At 53.7% G+C, this 21,010-nt stretch overlaps 1 protein-coding gene across 6 annotated transcripts in view; it reads right to left on the bottom strand.

Annotated features, from left to right (window-relative positions):
- Positions 1 to 21,010, bottom strand: part of GDPD5 (glycerophosphodiester phosphodiesterase domain containing 5) — a 90,799-nt gene that overhangs the window by 2,919 nt on the left and 66,870 nt on the right. For 5 of the 6 annotated variants that reach the window (XM_082627363.1, XM_082627362.1, XM_082627361.1 and 2 more), the window contains 10 exons: positions 13,668 to 13,766; positions 13,268 to 13,361; positions 12,750 to 12,895; positions 8,570 to 8,652; positions 7,313 to 7,463; positions 6,541 to 6,759; positions 5,536 to 5,693; positions 5,148 to 5,295; positions 3,640 to 3,722; positions 767 to 879 (listed from right to left, as the gene is read on the bottom strand). In XM_082627363.1, the coding sequence (XP_082483489.1) occupies positions 767 to 879; positions 3,640 to 3,722; positions 5,148 to 5,295; positions 5,536 to 5,693; positions 6,541 to 6,759; positions 7,313 to 7,463; positions 8,570 to 8,652; positions 12,750 to 12,895; positions 13,268 to 13,361; positions 13,668 to 13,766 (1,294 nt within the window). Of the gene's footprint in view, positions 1 to 766; positions 880 to 3,639; positions 3,842 to 5,147; positions 5,296 to 5,535; positions 5,694 to 6,540; positions 6,760 to 7,312; positions 7,464 to 8,569; positions 8,653 to 12,749; positions 12,896 to 13,267; positions 13,362 to 13,667; positions 13,767 to 21,010 lie in introns of those variants that run through there. The other variant, XR_014294599.1, reaches the window with a different exon arrangement.

Genomic DNA, 21,010 nt, shown 5'->3' with positions numbered 1-21,010 from the left:
GAAGTGCCTCCCCAGTGCCATCTTGGGGTGAGTCAGCCAGAGGCTCTCCCTTCAAGCCACGTGGCATGATGTTTAGTTCTTGGTGCCCGGCAAGGAGTGCTCCCTCACTACCTCTGAACACATGCTCTTCCTGCCTTGAATGCCCTTCCTTCCCTCTGCTCGCCCAGCCCTCACCTCAAACCCATCACCCTCCTACCCTTCCTTCCCATTTCAACTGCATCACCTCCTCACAGAGTGGGCCCCAAAACCTTCCTCACCGCCCCAGGGAACTCTGAACCCCTCTCTCCTCCTTGTACCCCACTCTGGCTCAGTATCCCCATCTATTAGAGCTCAGTGACACCTAATTTTCCATGTATTTGTTTATACAGCTGCCTCCTCCATCAATCTGGGAATGTCAACAGGCAGCAAACAGGGGTGAAATCAACGTTTGTGGGGTCTGTGTATGAACCAGCATGGCAGGATGGGCCTCCAGCCCTCCCCCCACCCCTGCATGTCACCCTTGCCCACTACCCATGTGGCTGACACTGAGCCACAGGACCTGGAGTTGATGGCTGCATGTGGACGGGTGTGCATTTCTGTGTGTGTGTGTGTACGTGTGCCCCTGTACCAGTGTGAGCGTGAAGCTAGGTGGGTATATTTATGTCTGTACCGTGTCCCTAGCTATATGTGCTGTGTGTGAAATGTGTGCACACACACCCGTGTGCATGTGTGGGGTGCAGAGGACAGAGCCCAGAGCCTGACTCAACCTGTCTGCGGAGCTGCACACCTGAAAAGATGAGCTTCTCCTTCATGATGCTGACGTCCCGGCTGGTCCGGTGCACCGCGGCACTCAGCATGATCTGCTCGGGGTTGTAGCTCCGTATACCACCCAGGCGCCACCTGCAGAGATGGCCCCGTGGGCATCAGGTCCTTCCCCACCTTTCCTTGGAGAAGGGATCCTGCCCACTTCCACAGACTCTCTGGATTTGGCCTGAGAGACCAGCAGGACTCTTGTCCGACTGTACAGATGGGGAAACTGAGGCCCAGAGTAGGGCAGAGCTGGGGCCTGAATCAGAGTCTGCTGACTGTCAGCCAGGGCTCTCCAGCCCTCTTACCTCCAGACCCCTAGATCCGCTCCCCTTGCCCAGGAGGATGGTTAGGGGTTGGTTAGTTATGTGTCAGGTGCCCCCAGTTATACACCTGGACAAATTTGGGGGTGGGGGCTTAGCAGGCATGACTGATGACCCACCCTGGGGTACAAACCAATCTCAGGGGGTCCCAGCTGACGTCGCCTACAGCTCCACCATCAGGACCAGGCTGAGTGAAGCCAGTGAGGAACCCCAGAGAGGAAGTGAAGGAAAGCAGGGAGGGGAAGGGAGACAGCGGGGAGCTTGTCTTCATGGGGTCACAAGGCAAGGGTGCTGGAGTGACTTGGGGTGGGGCCTGCTGCTGCTCTGTTCCAACAGCCCTGGAAGAGTGGGGTGCATATTCCCTAGTGGAGAGGGACAGGCCAGAGCGTTACCCCTTTAATGGCTGGGGCAAGGTGGGAGCAAAACTGAATGGGCTGAGAGGTGGGGCAACATAGGGCGTGCAGGGACCAGGCAGAGCAGGGAGGACTTGGGTTCCTTCGTCCGGCCCAGGGCACAGTTTTTGCTGTTACAGTTCCTCTGAACTAGCCCCAAATCCCTGGCCTCTGAACTTAGATTCTTCCAACCCCACTCAGGGAAGTGGGGATCAGCTTGGAAACAAAAACCCAACCCCCCAGGGCCCAACGCCCTGCTGGAATGGGTGGAGGGAGCCCAGACTCCACGGGAAATCAGTTGTTTCCAGATGGGATCGGCACAGCAGAAATGGACAGACAGATGGACAGGCAGACAGGTAGATGAACAGAGCAGACAAGGGGAAAGCAGGAGGCAAAGGGGAAGGCAACCTCTGGCTGGGCTGGCCGCCCTACGCATCCTTGAGAACAGCAATAGGGTCTCTTATTTATCGTTGCGTGCCTGGCACCAACCCCAATGCCTGCTGTGTGGTGGGTGCTGTTTTAAGTATTGTTGAGTGAATGAGTGGAAAAATGAGGACCACAGGGAAATGAACTTCTCCCCCAGGGTCCTCTCCTCCATCAGGCCTTGCCTGAGCCCCCAGGAAGACAATGATGCCGCCCTGGCTGTATCTTGAGTGGCCCAGCGTGTCGGTGGAGCACCCTGGGGAAGAAGGCCCAGCACAGCACCAGCCAGCACATGTGGACATCTGCCAACTGAGAGGATGGTGGAGGGACCAGGCAAATGGCCCTTTGCTGGGCTCAGTGCCACAGAGTTCCTCCTCCTAGAAGCTGGTCAGTGAAGGTGACTGACCTAGGAGGGCCCAAGGCACCTGACCAAAGGGAACCTGCACCCCCAAGACCAAGGTCTCATCTTGGAAATTAACGTTAAACCCAGGAGGAAAGCGTCAGGCCCGTGTCTCTGCAGCGAGGTACAACTGGGACAGGAAGCTCAACCACTGGGGGTATTTCCCAGGGGAAAGTGCGGGAGGCTGTGCTCATGGGGGGAGAGCAGTGGGGTGGGAGTGAGAGACAGAAAGTGAAAGAGAGAAGAGAGGTGGAGAGAAAGATAAACAGTGAGCGAGGGGAAAGGCAAATGGAGTGGGAGGGCCACAGGTGGCAGGGAGAAACAGAACTTGGTAGGCTGTGCGCTGGGCACTGGGGAAGGCCTTGCCCAAAGTGCCAGGCTGTGGGGGGTGGCCCAGGCAGAGCCCCTCTCCAGAGGGAGATGCTCTGGTGCTGAGAGAGGCCAGGTCAGCAACCTGCAAGGAAATGCTGGTTCCCTGTCTGCGGGAGGGAGAGAGAGCAGAGGGACACACACGGCAAGGTGGGGAGAGAGAAGGGAGGACTGCAGGGGAGAGGACGGGAGCAAGGATGAGAAGGAGGCTTCAGGCAGGGGAGGTGTCTGGGAGGGTGACCTGGGCCTAGGGCTCCTCAGGAGGCAGCCTTTCAGAGGGAAGTGGAGAGGGGGCGGCGAGGAGGAGGGAGAAAGAGGAACAGGAGGAGGACCACACCAGAATTACCTGATCAAGTGATAGCTGTGAGATGCCAGAGTGCAGCAGAGAGTGGGGAGGGGGGAGAGAGAGGAGGGACATGCGCCGGATCAGAGCAGTATGGGACAGAGAGAGAACGTCAGTCAAGAGTAAAACCGCAGCCTGCTGCTTCACGGCTGGGTTGGGGCCCCGCCTGGCCCTAAAACCTCCCCAGGACCAACCCACTCCCACTGCAACCACCCCCCCCACAAGCTGTCGTCCCGAAGGGTGGGTGGGGAGGTCTGAGCCCGGCACAAGTGCTGTGGAAACCTGTGCCCTGGGTGACAGGCAGGGAGACAAGCCTAGAGAGGAGCCCCCCTGGAGCTAAAACTCACCAAAGAGTCTACACAGCAAATCCTGGCCCAGCTTGGCTCTGGGCTCCCGGTTGGGTGCTCATTCCAGAAGCCACTGGGCTCTGGCTGAGGGGGACGGGCTGGGGGCCATAGGGCGGCCTCCTTCTCCCCTGAACAGGGTGGTCTTGGTCAGGACACCTCCCGGCCGAGGGCTCAGGAGGGCGTTCACCTGGCTGGGGGCGGGAGCTGGCCCATCTCAGGCAGGGGGGGCCGTGGAAGGTGGTCAGGGCCTACTCACTTCTGGAGCACGAAGATGCCAACGATCAGGATGAAGGAGATCAGGTCGGCGGTGACCCACATGAGACAGTACTCGTCCGGGGGCTGTGGACAGATGGCCCACCACCAGCTTCCAGTCACGGCTGGTCCAGACCAGGGCTCCAGACCAAGGGCCCATGGGCAGGAGGATCGCACGTCACCATCGGGGAGGGGCAGAGGAGGACCTGGAGGGGGCTTGGGGGCTTGAGATTATATTTTGTAGGAGTGGGCCTGGTGTGTGTGTGTGTGTGTGTGTGTGTGTGTGTGTGTGTGTGTGTGTGTGTGTGTGTGTGTGTGTGTGTGTGTGTGTGTGTGTGTGTGTGTGTGTGTGTGTGTGTGTGTGTGTGTGTGTGTGTGTGTGTGTGTGTGTGTGTGTGTGTGTGTGTGTGTGTGTGTGTGTGTGTGTGTGTGTGTGTGTGTGTGTGTGTGTGTGTGTGTAGAGGATAAAAGAGATCCATGCACTGTAGAGGTGTGTTTTAAACCTAGAGGATTTATGTGCTTAAAGGGGCTTAATGCAAGAACCAAAATATGAAAGACAGATAGGTGAATGAGAGGGTGTGACATGACAAGCAGGTGCGCAGGTGGGTACGTGAAGAGGTATGTGGCATCCATGTGCATGTAAGAGTACATGTCATTGTAGGGTGTGGAGCGTGTGAGCTTCCCCTCCAGGGGGCCATAGAGAAGGGCCCAGCAGGGCAAAGCCTGCAGAGCAGCCAGGCCTCACACCCCCTTGATCTCAGGTAAACTGTGGAGGAGGGGCAGGGGTGGGCCAGAGGCACTTTTTGCTGTTGGTCAGTTCCTGTGGCCTGAAAATCAGAGTGTGCTCATAGCTACTGCTGCTACAGTTATTTCATCTCATTCCGAGCTGGGCCTTCAGTGGTTTTAAAGGACAATGGGTGGGTGGGTGGAGATAACTACCCCAAACCTAGATCTGATTCACTGACATGGCATCATCTTAGCCATAATGAGACCCTCCATCTGCCTTTCATGACCTCAGGGAAGTGGCAGTGGGAGCACAGGAGGGAGGTCAAGGGCTCCCCAAGTCCCCTGGTTGGCAGAGCTGGGACTGGAACGCAGGCCTGTCTTCAGGTGCTCAGTCGGTCAACCAACTGAAAACTGGTTTTATTGGCTGTAATCTCTGAGATTTTAATGTTCCCTATTTGTGCCCCGTTGCCCTCTTTTCCCAATGACTTCCCTTCCTTTAAAACAAAATATAATAATCTCCAAACCCCCCCAAAACCCAAGTAGTTGTTTATTTGTCTAGAGCCTTTGGTGTTTTTCCCCATGTGGCTAAGGCCAAGGTTCCTCCTACCCCCCAGACCTTGGTGCAGGCCCCAGAGGTCAGGAGAATCTTCTTCATGCCTCAAGCCTGTCCCCTCAGGTGCTCCCCGCCCCACGAGACCTCACCAGACAGAGCCTGGGTGTGGAGCCTGCCCCCCAGCCCTGGAAGCCATAGGCAGCTCTCTGGACCCCCAACAATCCCCAACTCACCATGATCCAGAGGGGGGAGGGCACCTGGGATAAGGTGTGGGAGTTGTCAGAGGTGACAGACGGGACCCCTGCGCACCACAGCAGGGAGAAGAGCCACGGGGCATTGACTGTGTAGAGATTCACGCTCAGGTTCCAGGATGCATAGTCCCTGTGGGGCAGGGACAGAGGCTGGTCGGCCCTTTGGCCAGTGTGGGAAGCCTGTAAAGCATGGCCCTTCACAACCTCACGCCGTCCTCAAAACTGTCCCTGGAGGAAGGAAACTCCGCTCTCAGAGGGCCAAGCTCACATACAAACCCACGTCTGCCTGATGTTCTCAACCTCTCCTCTTTGAACCCTGAGCCTCTGTGTCCAGTCCTCTGGGTGAGCCTGGGCAGGATGGGGTGGGCACCTGAGCTCCTGGCGGGACACCTGAGTGTAGCGCAGGTTCAGCCGCTGGATGTGGCCTCTCCGCAGGCTGGCAGCTGCCTCCTTGGAGCCCGATGTCTGCTGGAAGCCAGGAGCCACCTTCTGCACGAAGGGCCTCTGCCTGTTAGGCAGCCACAGGACCTGCAGGCAGGAGAGGAGAAGCCTCTGATTTCCCTTCTGTACAATGGGGTTAGGGTGTCTATCCCTCGTGGACCACCTGAATGGGTTAAAAGAGGCGGGACCTGGCACCCAGTGAAAGCTTTCAGGTAGTAATCACCTCCGGGGGATGACTTGGTCCCAGCCATGGCTGGGAATTGCTTTGGCAACACCTCAGAAGTTCCCCCTCCAGACCCTAGTCAGGACAAGACCGATAACGCCCCAAATGTCAACTACTGTGCACGTGGCCACCAGCGTCTAGTGTGCTGTCATAGTTGGTATCGTATTTTTCTGATCCCCAGGTATCATGTAGGTAACACTTCATGGAAGTACCATGTTCCAAAGAATCTGGCCCTGCTCCTGCCCTTTTTACATTTTATTTATTTATTTATTTATTTTTTGCGGTACGCGGGCCTCTCACTGTTGTGGCCTCTCCCATTACGGGGCAGACGTGCAGGCTCAGTGGCCATGGCTCACGGGCCCAGCTGCTCCGCGGCATGTGGGATCTTCCCGGACCGGGGCACAAACCCGTGTCCCCTGCATCGGCAGGCGGACTCTTAACCACTGCGCCACCAGGGAAGCCCTCCTTTGTACATTTTAAACGACTTTCTTATTTCCCTCTTGGCCCCATGATGACCCTGTCAGGGAGGCGTGCGTCATGCTACCCTCATTTTACAAATGTGGAACCCTGAGGTCTGGAGAGGGGACACGGTGAGTTTACTGCTTGAGCGGGACTCCAGGCAGGCCTGGTCTCCCTGCGGGTGGGGCAGGGCTGGGCGGAGCTCAGCTCCTTGGGTACAGAGCTGGGTGGGGCTGGGCTGCAGGGCCTCACCTGGTGCTGGGGGAAGCCCGAGTGCAGCAGAGCCTCCAACGTGACGTTGAGGAAGCTGCCGCGGTAGGGGTGCTCCCGCGGCGGGTCACGCAGGTTCAGCAGCAGCGTGGCATTGCCCTTGGCCAGCTCCAAGAGTTCCATTAGGCTGCAGATGGACTGGTTTTGGGCCTCCTTGTGGTCGGACGGTGACAGGGAACTGGCCGTCCAGAAGGGGTCCGTCTGGCAGAGACAGGGACACACATGGTTGTCTCACCAGTCCTCTGGGGCCTCCACATGCCTTCCTGGCTATGGAACTTGGAGACGACTGAGCTGCCAGTGTCGGCTGGTGTGTGCAAGTCAGGCACATTGAAGGCTGGGGCCCTGTGGGACCTCTAGGAGAACCCAACCATAACCTCTCTATCCCAGTCTGCTTGCCAAAAGAATGATTTGCTTGGAACATATCCTCGACCCCAGTCCATTTTTCTCTCAGTAGCACTTCAGACCAGAGAACCAACTTCCTCTAGAGTTTTACAGTGTTAACAATTTTAGCTATTAACTATTATATTCAAAACCAACTTTTTCTGGTAGGGGAGGCAGAACCAGAACAAGTAGTGACAACCATGATATCTGGGCTGCAGTGGCAGGAGCCTGAGGAGGCCGCCAACCAGCCTGGCTGTGAGTCAAGGAAGCTCGGCGTGTGAAGGTCACCTGAGCTGAGGGCTGCCCCTGGCCCTCTCCATGGAGTCCCTGACCATGCTTTCCATGCCTAGGACTGGGACAGGTGCTGCCAGACCTTCAGGAACCACTGGCCAGCATTGAGCCTCTGCAGCAGGGTCCAGTTGAACATGGAGGCGGGCCTGCGGGCGAGCTCCGGGAATTCCTCCTCCACGTTGGTGGTGCGGCGCAGGGTGGCGTCGTGCATGAGGAAGGGCACGCCGTCCAGGCTGTGGGAGGGTGGGGCCGCGGAGTCACTGCCCACCCAGGTCCCTCGCCCGCTCCTCCCCACCCACTTACGCCAGCCCACCTAGGGACCCAGGCCCGCTCTGCCCCTCTTTGGACCTCAGGTTCCCCGTCTGCATAGGGAAGTCAGTGGGTGGTAGGCGAATCCCTTGGCTCTCTCTGAGGGTCAGATGGGGGTGGGCACTGCTGAGGAGGGAGGGCTGAGCATATTCTCTCAGCAACCCTGGGAGGTAGAGGCTATCTCATTTGATAATGGGGAAACTGAGGCTGGAGACAGAAGTATCAAACACAAGGCCTACTAGCCAGTAAGTGGTGGAACCTGGCTTAGAACCCAGTCCATGTGATGCCATAATGAGAAGAGTGCAAATGCAGGCCCCTTTGACAAGTTCCACCCCGCTATCATCCCGGTCTACCCCACTGCTGGGGCTGCCAGTAGCCCCATAAGTTGCCTTAGCGTGAAACAGTAAAAGGCACCTGTGCTCCCCCTCCTCAAGGCATTTTTTTACCATCTGCTAGAAAGTTTTGATAAATACACAATTCTATAGTGTCTACAATGGGAATGGTATCCTCACCCTGTGGTACCCCTGTTCAGTACCCTGCCCCCCTCCCCTTCTCAGACATGATGTTATCAGATCAGTATGGACACTTCTTGCCCTTTATACAAACACATACTTAGATATCTACGTGTAGAAATTGTATAGATCACTTTTATGTGGTCTTTAAAAGTATAATTGACATCACCGTGAACGTATCACTCTGCACCTTGCTGATTTCACTCATCAGAGTGTATGTGCTCCATCTTGCTGAGCCGTATAGATCTAGTCTTTCCATTAAGTGGATCTGTGGCAGGACTCCAAGTCCCTACCTCCACCCTGCTTGAATCACGTGTCTGTTTTTTTCTCTATTTTATATCCTGGAGTATGGCACAAAATCTATTTGCATAAACATGGGGCCTGCCCTGCAGTGGATAATCCAAGCCTCCGCTCCCCCATCTCTAAGACTCTGGGACCAGACGTGTCTCCAGCAGAAACCCGGGTGTGGCTGCATCGAGGAGGAGAAGAGGTGCTGTCCTCCCAAGCCCCACGCTTACCTGATGGTGACGTCAGCCTGGAGTCCGTACAGCTTCTGCTCTAGGGCCTTCCTAAAGGACATCAGCGTGTGCTCTGGGGCCAGCTGGGGAGGAAGGTGGTGGTGAGGGAGAGCCAAGCTTTAGCTCAAGCACCGCTCCCCAACCCACAGAAAATCTTCCACGTTGGGAGGCTGGGGTAGACCTGGTTCTAATCCCACTCCTCTAAGCAGTAGCTGTGGAGCCCTGGGCATCCATGCAGCTTCTCTGAAGCTCAGCTTCCTCATCTGTTAAATCATGCCTACCTCATAGATTTTTTTGGTGGTGGGGAGAGGGAAGCAGGGATGGTTAGTGTTGATGTATATAAATGTCGGGGGTGGAGGGCTTTTTTACAGTCTTCTGCCTCTATGCAGTCTTGGGCTGGGCTGAATGCCAAGTTTCTTCCTGGTTATACCTTGAGTCCAGGTGGAGATCCCCAAGGGAGAGGACAGGGTAGACAGCATGGCAGAGTTTCAGTGGGGTGACTGGTTTCTTCATCTATACAGACATGACAAGACCATCTCCTAGACTGTTATAAGGATTAAAAGCCCCTAGCACGTTGCCTGATACACAGTAGGTGCTTAATAAATGACAACTGTTACCCTATAGCATATACATCAGAAAATCCTAGTTCTAGTCCTGACTCTGCCATTAACTAGGTTTGTGACTTTTGGTGCATCTCTTTATCCTATGGGCCTCAGTTTCCCCATCTGGTCTTTGGCGGTATATGTACACTGTTCTCTGAGTGTCCTTCCAGTTGGGGGAGTTGGGGTTCCGAGTCTCCCTAGTTGTTTGGTCTGATGATCCTGTCATACCCTTTGCTGCCACTAGGGGTCAGCACGATACCAAGCATTGGGCTAGGACCACGTGCAGTGCGGGATGCAAGACAGGGAAGGCTTCTGGCAGTGAGGGACGGGTGGAAAGGGCTCCCATGGCTCATCCGATTCTCACCAAGACATGCTCATTCCCATCTTCTCTTCCTCCGGCCATGCCGTTCCCCAGCATGTAACACACTCCCCTCCTCTGGGAAGCGGCCTGGCATGGCAAGGGCTTTGAAGCTGAGAAGGAGCAATTCCCCTTCCCAGTCACCAACCTGGGCCATCACACCTCACCTTCTGGACCTCGGTTTCCTTAGCTATAAAATGGACTAACATTACCAAGCTCATAGCCGAGGTAACAGACGTCAGCAGTCTCTGAAATGTGAGTTCCTTTCTTCCACTTTCTGCAGGGCAGAGCAGCCTTGGGGGATATGCTGCCTTGTCTCCCGGTCAAGTGGGCTGGGTGAGACCCCACAGAGGCATCCAGGTGTGGACTCGGTGGGGTTCCTGCTCAATCACCTCTAAATACCCTGTGGCCAGGCGTCCCATAAGTGACCACCAGAGAGGTACCAACACTCCCTCCCCCGTGGCGGAAGGTAGACTGCGGGTGGACACAAAGAGCGTAGCAGGGGCGATGAAGACCCTTGGGGGAAGGAGGAAGTGTTTGGGAGGGGCAAGATCTCTTTTCTGGAGCCTTTTTAAACTCGGATCTCCTTGCGCTAGGTGCTGGCCTCCTTGAGAGAGAGGGTTGCCACTGCCTCAGGCCTAAAGGCAGATGGGGCTGTATTGTCAGAAGTGTGCACGTGTGGGCGTGGTTGTCACAGACTCACGGTGGTGGACCGCTGTGGTTAAGAGGCCCAACTTTGGAGTCAGTCTGACCAAATATTAAAGTATGCACACAGGCCACCCACATAGGAAGGACACCCCGGTCCAGGGCACACAGATACCGTCTCCAAGACAGGGATGAGCACTTGGGCTTACCACACACAGATGTGTGGACCCAGAGTCAAAACCTCCCACAGGCAGACATATACAGGTGTAGACACTGGTACTCATTCATTCACAGTGACACAGGGAGGACTTGTGTCAGACACCCACATCAGCCCCTCAAGGACCACCACCAGGATGCAATCAGCCAGATGCACAATGGGAGAAATTCTACAGGACAAATGACTCAGTTTCTTCAACAAACAGCATATGGGGAAAAAAAGGGAGGGAGATTATAATAAACTAAAAGATACTTAGAAGACATCCCAGCCAGCTATACCACATGGACCCTGTTTGGATTCTGATTTTTCACAACTCAATTATAAAAAGATATTTTTGAGACAAAGTAAAGCTGAACACTGATTCAGTATTAGATAGCAGTAAGGAATGATTATTAATTTGGTTAGGTATAATAGTGGCAGTGTGGCGTGGTTCTGTTTTTAAGGTCTTTATGCATTAGAGATACATCCTGAAGTAAGCATGGATAAAATGATACAATACCTGGGATTTGCTTTCAAATATTAAAGCAGGGGGAAAGACAAAGCAGGGCGATAGATGAAACAAGAATGGCAAAATGTTGATAAATGGTGAAGGTGGTATTGGATTCATTATACTATTCATTCCCCTTCTGTGAATGTTTGAAATCTTTCTGCTAAAACAACAATCCACATGGGGCCACCCCACTCCTTCCCTTTGCCCCCGCTTCCTGCTTCAGCACACCCCACCCTCTTGTCCTGTGGCCTCCAGAGCAGGTGGGGTGGGTAATACCGGTCATGGAAAGAAAAGCAGCTATAATCTGGGGCCCTGCCTCCTGGAAGGCTTCCTCCTAATTTATCCTCACAAAAGCCAGCAGCAGGGAGGCCTGGAGGGGACCAGCAACCCCCCAGACACACGGGCAGCATGTGGCAAAACTGGACCCCAAATCCAGATCCTCTGACTCCAAAACCATGGCCTTTCTAGCTGGTTGCCTCCAGGAGGTGGCGGGAGCAGCATGGGGTGTGATGGGAGGGCACCAGGGTCCAGCTCAGGGGCGCAGGTCTCTGAGCCTTATCTAGGAAATGGGCACAATAATGGTGATTTGCAGCCCTGTCCGACGTGACGCCTCCTTTAAATGCTTACCTCGTGAGGCCCCCTAGACTACCCTGAAATTCAACGATACCATGGAACTCCCAATTACTGCCACAACCAAGAAAAAGCTCTCATAGAGCCCTCAAGTGCTCCCTGGTGGTGATGAGTGGTACTGCATCTGTTAAGAACCAAAGTTGAAGGCTTTCGTAGGTCAGGAAACCCAGTCTAGAGAAGCAGGAGGGCTTGCCCGAGGTAACAGGAAAGCATAACTCTTACTTTCTGTGAGCCAGACTCATATTTGGGCACATCACACATGCTAACTCTTGCTTCCTGTGGCCATATGGTGCAGACACTCCCATCATCCCAGGGGACAAGATGAGGAAACTAGGCACAGAGGAGACCGAATAGGCCCTGACTCCCACAGCTGCCACGGGGCCTGGAAGCCTGGCTCTGGAGCATACTCCCTCAAGGGGAGGGCCTACTGCGGGGTCACAGGGGTGGCAGAGAAGGAGCAGGTGCTGACTCTGACTCCTTCCACTCTCCGTCCCACCCGGTGCAAATGTTTTCCTTTAGCAGTGGGCTCGGAGCTGCACCCAGCCCTCTTGCCTGCACAGCCTGGAAGGTTTTTCTGCTGCTCTGTCCCAGGCCCCGGGCCCTGCTCCCCTCCCCACACCCAGCATCTCTCTCTTTCCTGGGCCTTCCTAACCTACAACCTGGCAGTATTTGGCCCTGGCCTAAAACCCTCCTGCATCTTTCCAGGGCCCTCAGGATGAAAGTGAAATCTTCAAGCAAGATGCCTTCAGGCTCTTCACGACTTAATCCCATTGAAACTCTCCAGCCTTTTCACCAACCCTTTCCATTAAACCCCTCCCATGCCCACCCCCCAGCACCACCACCACCAAAAAGGGCTAAAAATTGTGGCTATTATTACATTACATGTATTATATACTTTCCCCTGCAAGCTCCTCCCTACAAGGAGATAGGTTTTAGGTTTTTTGCCTGTCTCCCCTCTGCAATGGCAGCTCCACCCCCCACTCACCCCAGTCTTTTTTTTTTTTTTTTTTTTCAGTATGCGGGCCTCTCACTGTTGCGGCCTCTCCCATTGCGGAGCACAGGCTCCGGACGTGCAGGCTCAGCAGCCATGGCTCACGGACCGAGCTGCTCCGCGGTATGTGGGATCCTCCCAGACCAGGGCACGAACCCGTGTCCCCTGCATCGGCAGGCGGACTCTCAACCACTGCGCCACCAGGGAAGCCCCACCCCAGTCTTTAGGGCCCACAAGTGGCACTCACCATGGGGGCCCCGCGGTGGCCGATGAGGGCAGGTTTGGGGCCCAGGTCCTTTTTCTCCATGATGCAGGGAGAGGAGATGGTGAGAGGGGCCAGGTAGAGGGCAAACACCACGGTGAAGAAGGTACCGAGAATGGCCATCTGGGAGGCTGCAGACATGGGCCCAACCATGAGCCCCAGGCAGCTTGGCAGGGCGTGCTGGATCCCTCCTCCCTCCACTTGTCAGGACCCAGATGCTTTGAGGGGGACCCTGCACCAAGAGGATCCTCCATTCTTGCTAGGAAGGTGAACCTGGCCTCTAACTCACACACACATGTATAGACACAGAGGAAGAAACACACAAGGCCAAGGCTGCAAACTCTGTGGAACCTGCAGGCCACTCTGAACTGGGACTCCCCACACTGAGAGCAAGGGCCGCACCATATCCCCAGGCTACCTGGGTAACGTCCAGGCGGGGGCAGGACAAGCTGGCCTTGGTACTTGGAGCGCACGGAGGGTAGGTCCTGCCCAGTCATACTTACAGGATCGCTCTGCGCGGGCAAACTGTCCTGCCACGATCCAGGAGAGCGCAGTGACGGCGACCAGGGCCCCCATGTGCAGGAACGGCGCTGTGCCCTTGTGTGCAGGAAGGGGCAAGAGAGACTGCTGGCTCCCAGCTGTGCCCAGACCCTCTGGTTACCAACGTCCTTATGGCCTGTCTCTATCCATGGGGCACGCAAGTGTCTCCATTTTTCAGTGGAGGAAACTGGGAGTCCAGGTACTCCGGATTGTAGCACCCTCCCTGCCTCTGAGTTGCTATGTGATGTGGACCCCTCCCTACATCCTCCGGACCTTGATCTAGAGAAACGGGAGTGACCATAAGGCACTGTCTTGTTTTGAGGGTCCTGGGGAAGCAGCCACCCCGTCCCCACCCCCACTCACCTGCAGGGAGATCAGCAACACCTCCCACTCGTCCTCCCACAGCTGGGCCACAGCTGACATGGCCACCACCGTAGCCACCAGGATGACCACCAGCCCCATCTGGAAGGGGAAGAGCCACCAGAGGGTCAGGGCAGCGTCAGAGCCGCATCGGCCCAAGGGTTCCCAGTGTGTCTGAGAGGGAGAGCAGAGGGAGAGAGGCTGAGAGGCGGAAAGGGAGAGTAGAGAGTACAAGAGAGGCCGACAGAGCAGGGCAGAGGCAGGCGCTGGAAGAAAGCCAGAGGCAGCCGTGCAGAGGACAGTGAGAAGAGCAGAGGCAGGAGAAGGCAGGTGGACCCAGTGAAGAAGGGACCGCAGGAGAAATAGAAGGGAGGGTGGAGAGAAGACAGGTGGGCTGGAGCTGGGGTAAGGTGGGGCATGACCCCAGGGCTCAGGGGGTGAGGAGGGAACACGCTCGGCAAGTGGGGGGCCTCCCTGAGCCCAGTAGGTCCCGTCCCAGGCCTTGCCCAGCCACCTTTCATCCAGCGTGACAGGTGAGGAAACAAGGCTCCCCAGAAGATGGGGCACAGGGGGAACTGCCCAGGTTGCAGGGCAGCAGGCTGAGGAGCCAGGCCCTCTGCAGGAGGCTGACACCCAGCCCGGCCTTCAGGCTGCAGCGAGCAGAGGTGAGGCAGGGGTCTGCCCCACGCGCCCCGTTGCCAGGGCCTGCTCTCAGCCCTCCCAGAGGAAGTGAGGAGTACAGCTCTGACGGAACACCAGATGGAACCTTCATGGGACAGAAAGCTCTGGGGACAGATGGGATCTGAAATATGTCATGTAACACAAGATGCTCCCCCAAACTAAGTAATGCCTGGTTTCTGGTTACTCAGCCCCCCAGGGTCCCTGCCTTGGGCCCTGGATCTCACCCTGCCCAACCTCTCCACACCGCCAGGCCTGCCTCATCAAACTCAGCTCACACCTCTACCCCGAAGCCTTCCGCAGCCCCTCTCTCCATAGGCGCCTGCCAAGACCGCCACATCCGGCCCTCCTGACTTCCTACTGCCTGCCCCCAGCTGCTCTCTTTGCCAGCAGGGCTCTCGCCCCCTTTTTCTTCTGACAGTGCCTTTCCTGGAGGCAGCAGCATTGTGAGAGCTCTAACGACCCAACAAGCTCTAAATTGAGTTTCTAGCTCGTCAGGGCAGAGACAGAGGCTGATCCATCTTCGTTCCCTGCCAGGCAGGGAAGATTCATCCCCGTCTGGGATTAAGTTTGCCTTTGGAGGTTTGTCGTTCCAGCCCATCAGCCTGGAAACAAATGTTCCAATAAGAAGCAGTAACAAGGCTGAGATGGATAAGAGCCCTTACGGACTGTGACATGCCGGTCCAGAGGACACGGGAATGAGAAGACATGAAGGTGTACGGAGGGCCCGAGTGTGCCTGGCTCTGCGGGAGGCACTCCGCTTGCTCACGTTTATCCTCATAAAATCCCAGCTGAGATGTTACCATCTTCATTTTACACGTAGGAAAATGGGGCTCAGAGAGCCTGAGGGTTTGCTTGGTCACGTAGCTTTGAAGGGGGGCAGATTCAGAAGGAAACCCCATTCTGCCCGTCTCGGAGGTCGTGCTCTTTCTGGGATGTCACACTGCAGTGGAGGGAGCCCACGAGTGTCCTAACCATCCCTGAGCATGCTCCCAACACCCCCACCCCAACACGCAGGCTCCCTGCCCCCTGCTGCCCTCCAGGCCATAGCAAGCATCTCTGAAGGGTCACCTCTGAGCATCTTATTACAGTATTTAACTGCTAGGGGAAATACTTGTAATAAAACTGATTTCCAAGAATCCTAATGCAATGAAAAATTTTATCCTCTGATTCTGTAGCGGCTGTAGTGGCAACCTTACGCGCCACAGCGTTACTGCAGTGGTCAAGTTCTGTGGGATTTCCCCACACACGCCGTGTCCTTAAGCCACGATAACAGCGCTGACTCCCAACAACTCTACCACCCTTCCTCAGGTCTGACTGGAAAGGACACATCCCACTCAGAAGGCCCAGGGGAAGCCTCTGAGAAAGTGGTCTCTGGTTTTCTGTGCTGGAGGCACCGTGGTTTGTGACGACAGCGGGAGGGGTGGAGGACACAGGAGCTACGTCCATTCACTCAGTGAGCCTCGCCTGGGTGCTGGGACACGGAGGAGTTGTAAACCAGCTCTGCCAACAGGTTGGCCTCTTGCGGGGGTAGCTGGAATCTGGGTTCTGTGGTCTAAGTGGCAGATTGGCCCAGGGTTCAGGGACCCACTTATGTCACATCCCTCAGTGACTGTGCCTAATGGGGGTGGTTAACTTCTCGAAGCACGTTTCCTGAGCTGTGAAATGGGGAGAGTGAGCGCCTACCTGAAAGGGATTTGGAAAGATAAATGAGAAAATGCAAGAGAAACGCTCAGCACCATGTCTGGCACCAAAATAATAAGTGCTTACTAAATGTTAGTGGCATAACTTTTAAGTTTTAAAAGTGGACATAATATCAAGTAAACAGGATTATTTCAAGGAGTAAATGAAATACAGTGTGGAAAGCGCCTCACATGTAACCCAATAAATGATGGCCGTGGCACCGTACCTGACACGCAGGATGAATGTGCCTTCCTAAACTGCAACTAGAGGGATAGAGGCTAGACACCAGGAAGAACTGTGGAGCCTGGGCCGGTTGTTTGGAAGGAAGTCTGGATTCACTGGGGGTGCTGATGGGGACGGCCTAGGGAGGTGGGAGCTGTGATCAAAGCCCCTCACAGTGGTGGCACCTGAACTGATGCTGGGGTGGTAGGTGGGGTAGGAGGGGGAGTATCTCAGGGAGACCACCTCCTATTTACTTCAAAGCCCCCAAGTACCCTTCCACCTTCTTCTTCACGTCCTGGGCCCCTGGACTTTTCCTGGAGGCTCACCTGGGAGGGGTTTCTGGGAAATAGGAGCTTTGGGAGGACCGGGGAGGAGGGGGAAGGGCCCCAAGTGGACATCCAGATCCACTCACAGTACCCAGCCTGCCGCAAATAGCTCCCTCCCCGCACTGCCCAGAGGCCCTCTGTCCTCCAGCCCTCCCCTCCTCAGGATTCGGGGGGAACTGGAGACTCTCAGAATAAAGATTGTGATGAAAACATAGCATAAAACTATATAGCATTAAGTATGGTACTGGTATAGGACCAGAGAGACAAATGAAAGTAAATAAAAAGCTTAGAAACAGATCTAAATACATAAAAATATTTAGTATATGATAAAAGTGGCATCTCAAATTAGAGTGGAAAGGATGGATTACTCAACAGAGAGCTGGGAACACTGAGAAGCCATCTAAAAAGCACAAAGTAAGATCACATTGCACCCTAAAATAACATCCAAAAGGACAACAAAGGTAATGTTAAAAAAAGTAGAAACATAATTACCAAATGATACCACAGAGAAATTTTTTATAATCTTAGAGTGGGAAAGACTTTTCTGACACAACACCCAGGAGCCATAAAAGAGATGACAGAATCCCTAAGCATTGAAAAATCCTTAAGGATAAAAAAATTCCTGTGGCAAAAATATAACAAGCAAAGTCAAAAGATGAATGACAACTAGGAAGGATGATTTGCAGTTCATCATCCAAAGGCCTCATTTTCCAAATCTATAAAGAGCTCCTGCAAATTAATAAGTGAAAAGCAAATCTCACAGCAAAAAGGGCAAATGATATGAGGAGACAGTTTATAGAAAAGGAAATGTCAATGACTTAAGCAGATGAAAGATGCTGAACCTAACTCATCATAGGGAAATGCAAATTAAAACTACACAGTATGGGCTTCCCTGGTGGCGCAGTGGTTGAGAGTCCGCCTGCCGATGCAGGGGATGCGGGTTCGTGCCCTGGTCCGGGAGGAACCCACGTGCCGCGGAGCGGCTGGGCCCGTGGGCCATGGCCGCTGGGCCTGCGCGTCCAGAGCCTGTGCTCCGCAACGGGAGAGGCCACAGCAGTGAGAGGCCCGTGTACTGCAAAAACAAACAAACAAACAAAAAAACCCCTACACAGTATGGAGGGACTTCCCTGGTGGTCCAGTGGTTAAGACTCTGCGCTCCCAATGCAGGGGGCCCAGATTTTTTTTTTTTTTTGCGGTACACGGGCCTCTCACTGTTGTGGCCTCTCCCACCACGGAGCACAGGCTCCAGACGTGCAGGCCCAGTGGCCATGGCTCACGGGCCCAGCTGCTCCGCGGCATGTGGGATCTTCCCAGACCAGGGCACGAACTCATGTCTCCTGCATCGGCAGGCGGACTCTCAACCACTGAGCCACCAGGGAAGCCCGGGGGCCCAGATTTGAACCCTGGTCAGGGGACTAGATCCCGCATGCTGCAACTAAGACCTGGCGCAGCCAGATGAATGAATGAATGAATGTTTGGGACTTCCCTGGTGGTGCAATGGTTAGGAATCTGCCTGCTGGTGCAGGGGACATGGGTTCGATCCCTGGTCCGGGAAGATCCCACATGCTGCAGAGCAACTAAGCCCGTGCACTACAACTACTGAGCCTGCACTCTAGAGCCTGTGAGCTACAACTACTGAGCCTGTGTGCTGCAACTACTGAAGCCCGTGTGCCTAGAGCCCATGTTCTGCAACAAGAGAAGCTACTGCAATGAGAAGCCCACACACCGCAACAAAGAGTAGCCCCTGCTCGCCACAACTAGAGAAAGCCTGTGTGCAGCAACAGAGACCCAACGCAGCCAAAAAAAAAACAAAAAAAACAAAACTACACAGTATGGACATCTCTTAAAAAACTAAAAATAGAGTCACCATATGATCCAGCAATCCCACTCCTGGGCATATATCCAGAGAAAACCATAATTTGAAAAGATACATGCACCCCAATGTTCAGTGCAGCACTATTTACAATAGCCAAGACATGGAAGCAACCTAAACGCCCATTTACGGATTAATGGATAAAGAAGATGTGGTACATATATACAATGGAATATTACTCAGCCATTAAAAAGAATGAAATAATGCCATTTGCAGCGACATGGATGGACCTGGAGATTGTCACTCTGAGTGAAGTAAGTCAGAAAGAGACAGCCAGACATATGATACCACTTATGTGTGGAATCTAAAAAAATGGTGCAGATGAACTTATTTACAAAACAAAAATAGCATCGCAGATGTAGAAAACAAACTTTGGTTACCAAGGGGGGAAGGCAGGGAGGGATAAATTGGGAGATTGGGATTGGCATATACACACTACCATATATGAAATAGATAACTAAGAAGAACATACTGTACAGCACAGGGAACTCTACTCAGTACTCTGTAATGGCCTATATGGGAAAAGAATCTAAAAGAGTGGGTATATGTATATGTATGACCGAATCACTCTGCTGTACGGCAGAAACTAACACAACACTGTAAATCAACTATACTCCAATAAAAATTAATTAAAAGAAAACACTACACTGAGGTACCACTTTCACCCATTGGGACTGGCAAAGTCAGGAAATCCCTGAACACTTTATGTGCAAGGCTGATTTTATAGGCACAATCATACATTACTGAGGGAGCATGCATTGGTGGCACCTGGCAAGGAGGCAGTTTGGCAGGAACTATCCAAATTACAAAAGTACACACTCTTTACCCAGCAATTCCCCACACAGGTCACTGCTACATTGTGCCGCCCGTGAACTGAAAGTTAACTGGGATGTTGATCAGGCCCATCACCAGGGGACTGGCTAGATACCTCGGGAACTAGGGATTAGATGGTGGGACAGGAGCAAGGGATGGACACCGATGGGAATGCTCTTATTGTACTGAAGGGGAGGGAGCTCCAAGAATTTTCTGTGGGGAGAGAGAGCGGGGAGGGGCATGATGAGGGTAGAGGATTAACTGTTATGTATAAAACTGTTATGTATAAAATAAGCTATGATGATATATTGTACAACACAGGGAATGTAGCCAATATTTTATAGTAACTATAAATGGAATATAACCTTCAAAAATTGTGAATCAGGGGCTTCCCTGGTGGCGCAGTGGTGAAGAATCCGCCTGCTAATGCAGGGGACACGTGTTCAAGCCCTGGTCCGGGAAGATCCCACATGCCGCGGGGCAACTAAGCCCGTGCGCCACAACTACTGAGCCTGCGCTCTACAGCCCGTGCTCCGCAGCAAGTGAAGACACTGCAATGAGAAGCCCGCGCACTGCAACAAAGAGTAGCCCCTGCTCCCGGAAACTAGAGAAAGCCCACACACAGCAACGAAGACCCAATGCAGCCAAAAATAAATATAAAAATAAAATAAATTAATTTAAAAAAATTGTGAATCACTATATTGTATACCTGTAACTTCTATAATATTGTACCTCAACTATACTTCAATAAAAAAAAAATACTACCCCAAATTTGTTTTCTTAAGGTGCAAAATAGAGGGTATAATAGGCTACTACTTGTGTTTAAAGAAAAAGGAAATGTGTGCGTATATATATATATATATATATACATATATATATGCACACATACACACACATTTGTATGTACTTAAAATATCTCTGGAAAGATAATAGGGAGATTTACATTTTGTACTTCTTTGTACCTTTGTAATTTTGAACCATGTCAATGTATTAATGGTCAAAAGTTGGTTAAAACAAAATCAAAAAGAATAAGAATTCCTTAAGATCTTAGAATCGGGCTTCCCTGGTGGCGCAGTGGTTGGGAGTCCGCCTGCCGATGCACCCACATGCCGCGGAGCAGCTAGGCCCGTGAGCCATGGCCGCTGAGCCTGCGCGTCCGGAGCCTGCGCTCCGCAACGGGAGAGGCCACAACAGTGAGAGGCCCACGTACCGCAAAAAAAAAAAAAAAAAAAATCTTAGAATCAAATGATAGAATCTTGGAAACAGAAGGGTAGAATTTCCAGCCCCTGTTTGAATCTGAGCCCCAGGGAACTCCTTCCCTCCAGGTACAGTGGGTCCAGCTATGGATCAGCTCCGCCAGGAAGGACCTTCCTCGTGCTGACATCTCTTGGGAGGGATCAGAGGGGAGAGGGAGGCAGGACTGGCACCCTGGGAGCTGGCACCAGTGCAGATGAAGCGACCTGAGCCCCCTTCCCCCAGGAGAAGACTCCCTGCACTGATCTGCTGCCCTGGCTAGCTCGGGCCTCCAGATGCCTCTCCACTAGGATCAAGCAGGTGCGCCCTGGCCTGCTGAGAGCCAAGCGTGCCTCAGAGGAGGTGGTTGCGGTGTGCGCCAGCCCCACCTGGGGTGCCAGCGGGTGCAGTTCTTTCAAAGTGTCAGCTTTGTAGCTGGGAGAAGAAAGTCCCTCACAGAGGGGACTTCAGAAGCCCAGAGGAGATCTTAGGAAAGAGTGACAAGCAGGAGGAAGGTG

The sequence above is a fragment of the Mesoplodon mirus genome (assembly GCF_964341445.2).
Source record: "Mesoplodon mirus genome assembly, chromosome: 7".
NCBI classification, from domain to species: domain Eukaryota; kingdom Metazoa; phylum Chordata; class Mammalia; order Artiodactyla; family Ziphiidae; genus Mesoplodon; species Mesoplodon mirus.
This window is presented reverse-complemented; position numbering and strand designations above follow the sequence as displayed.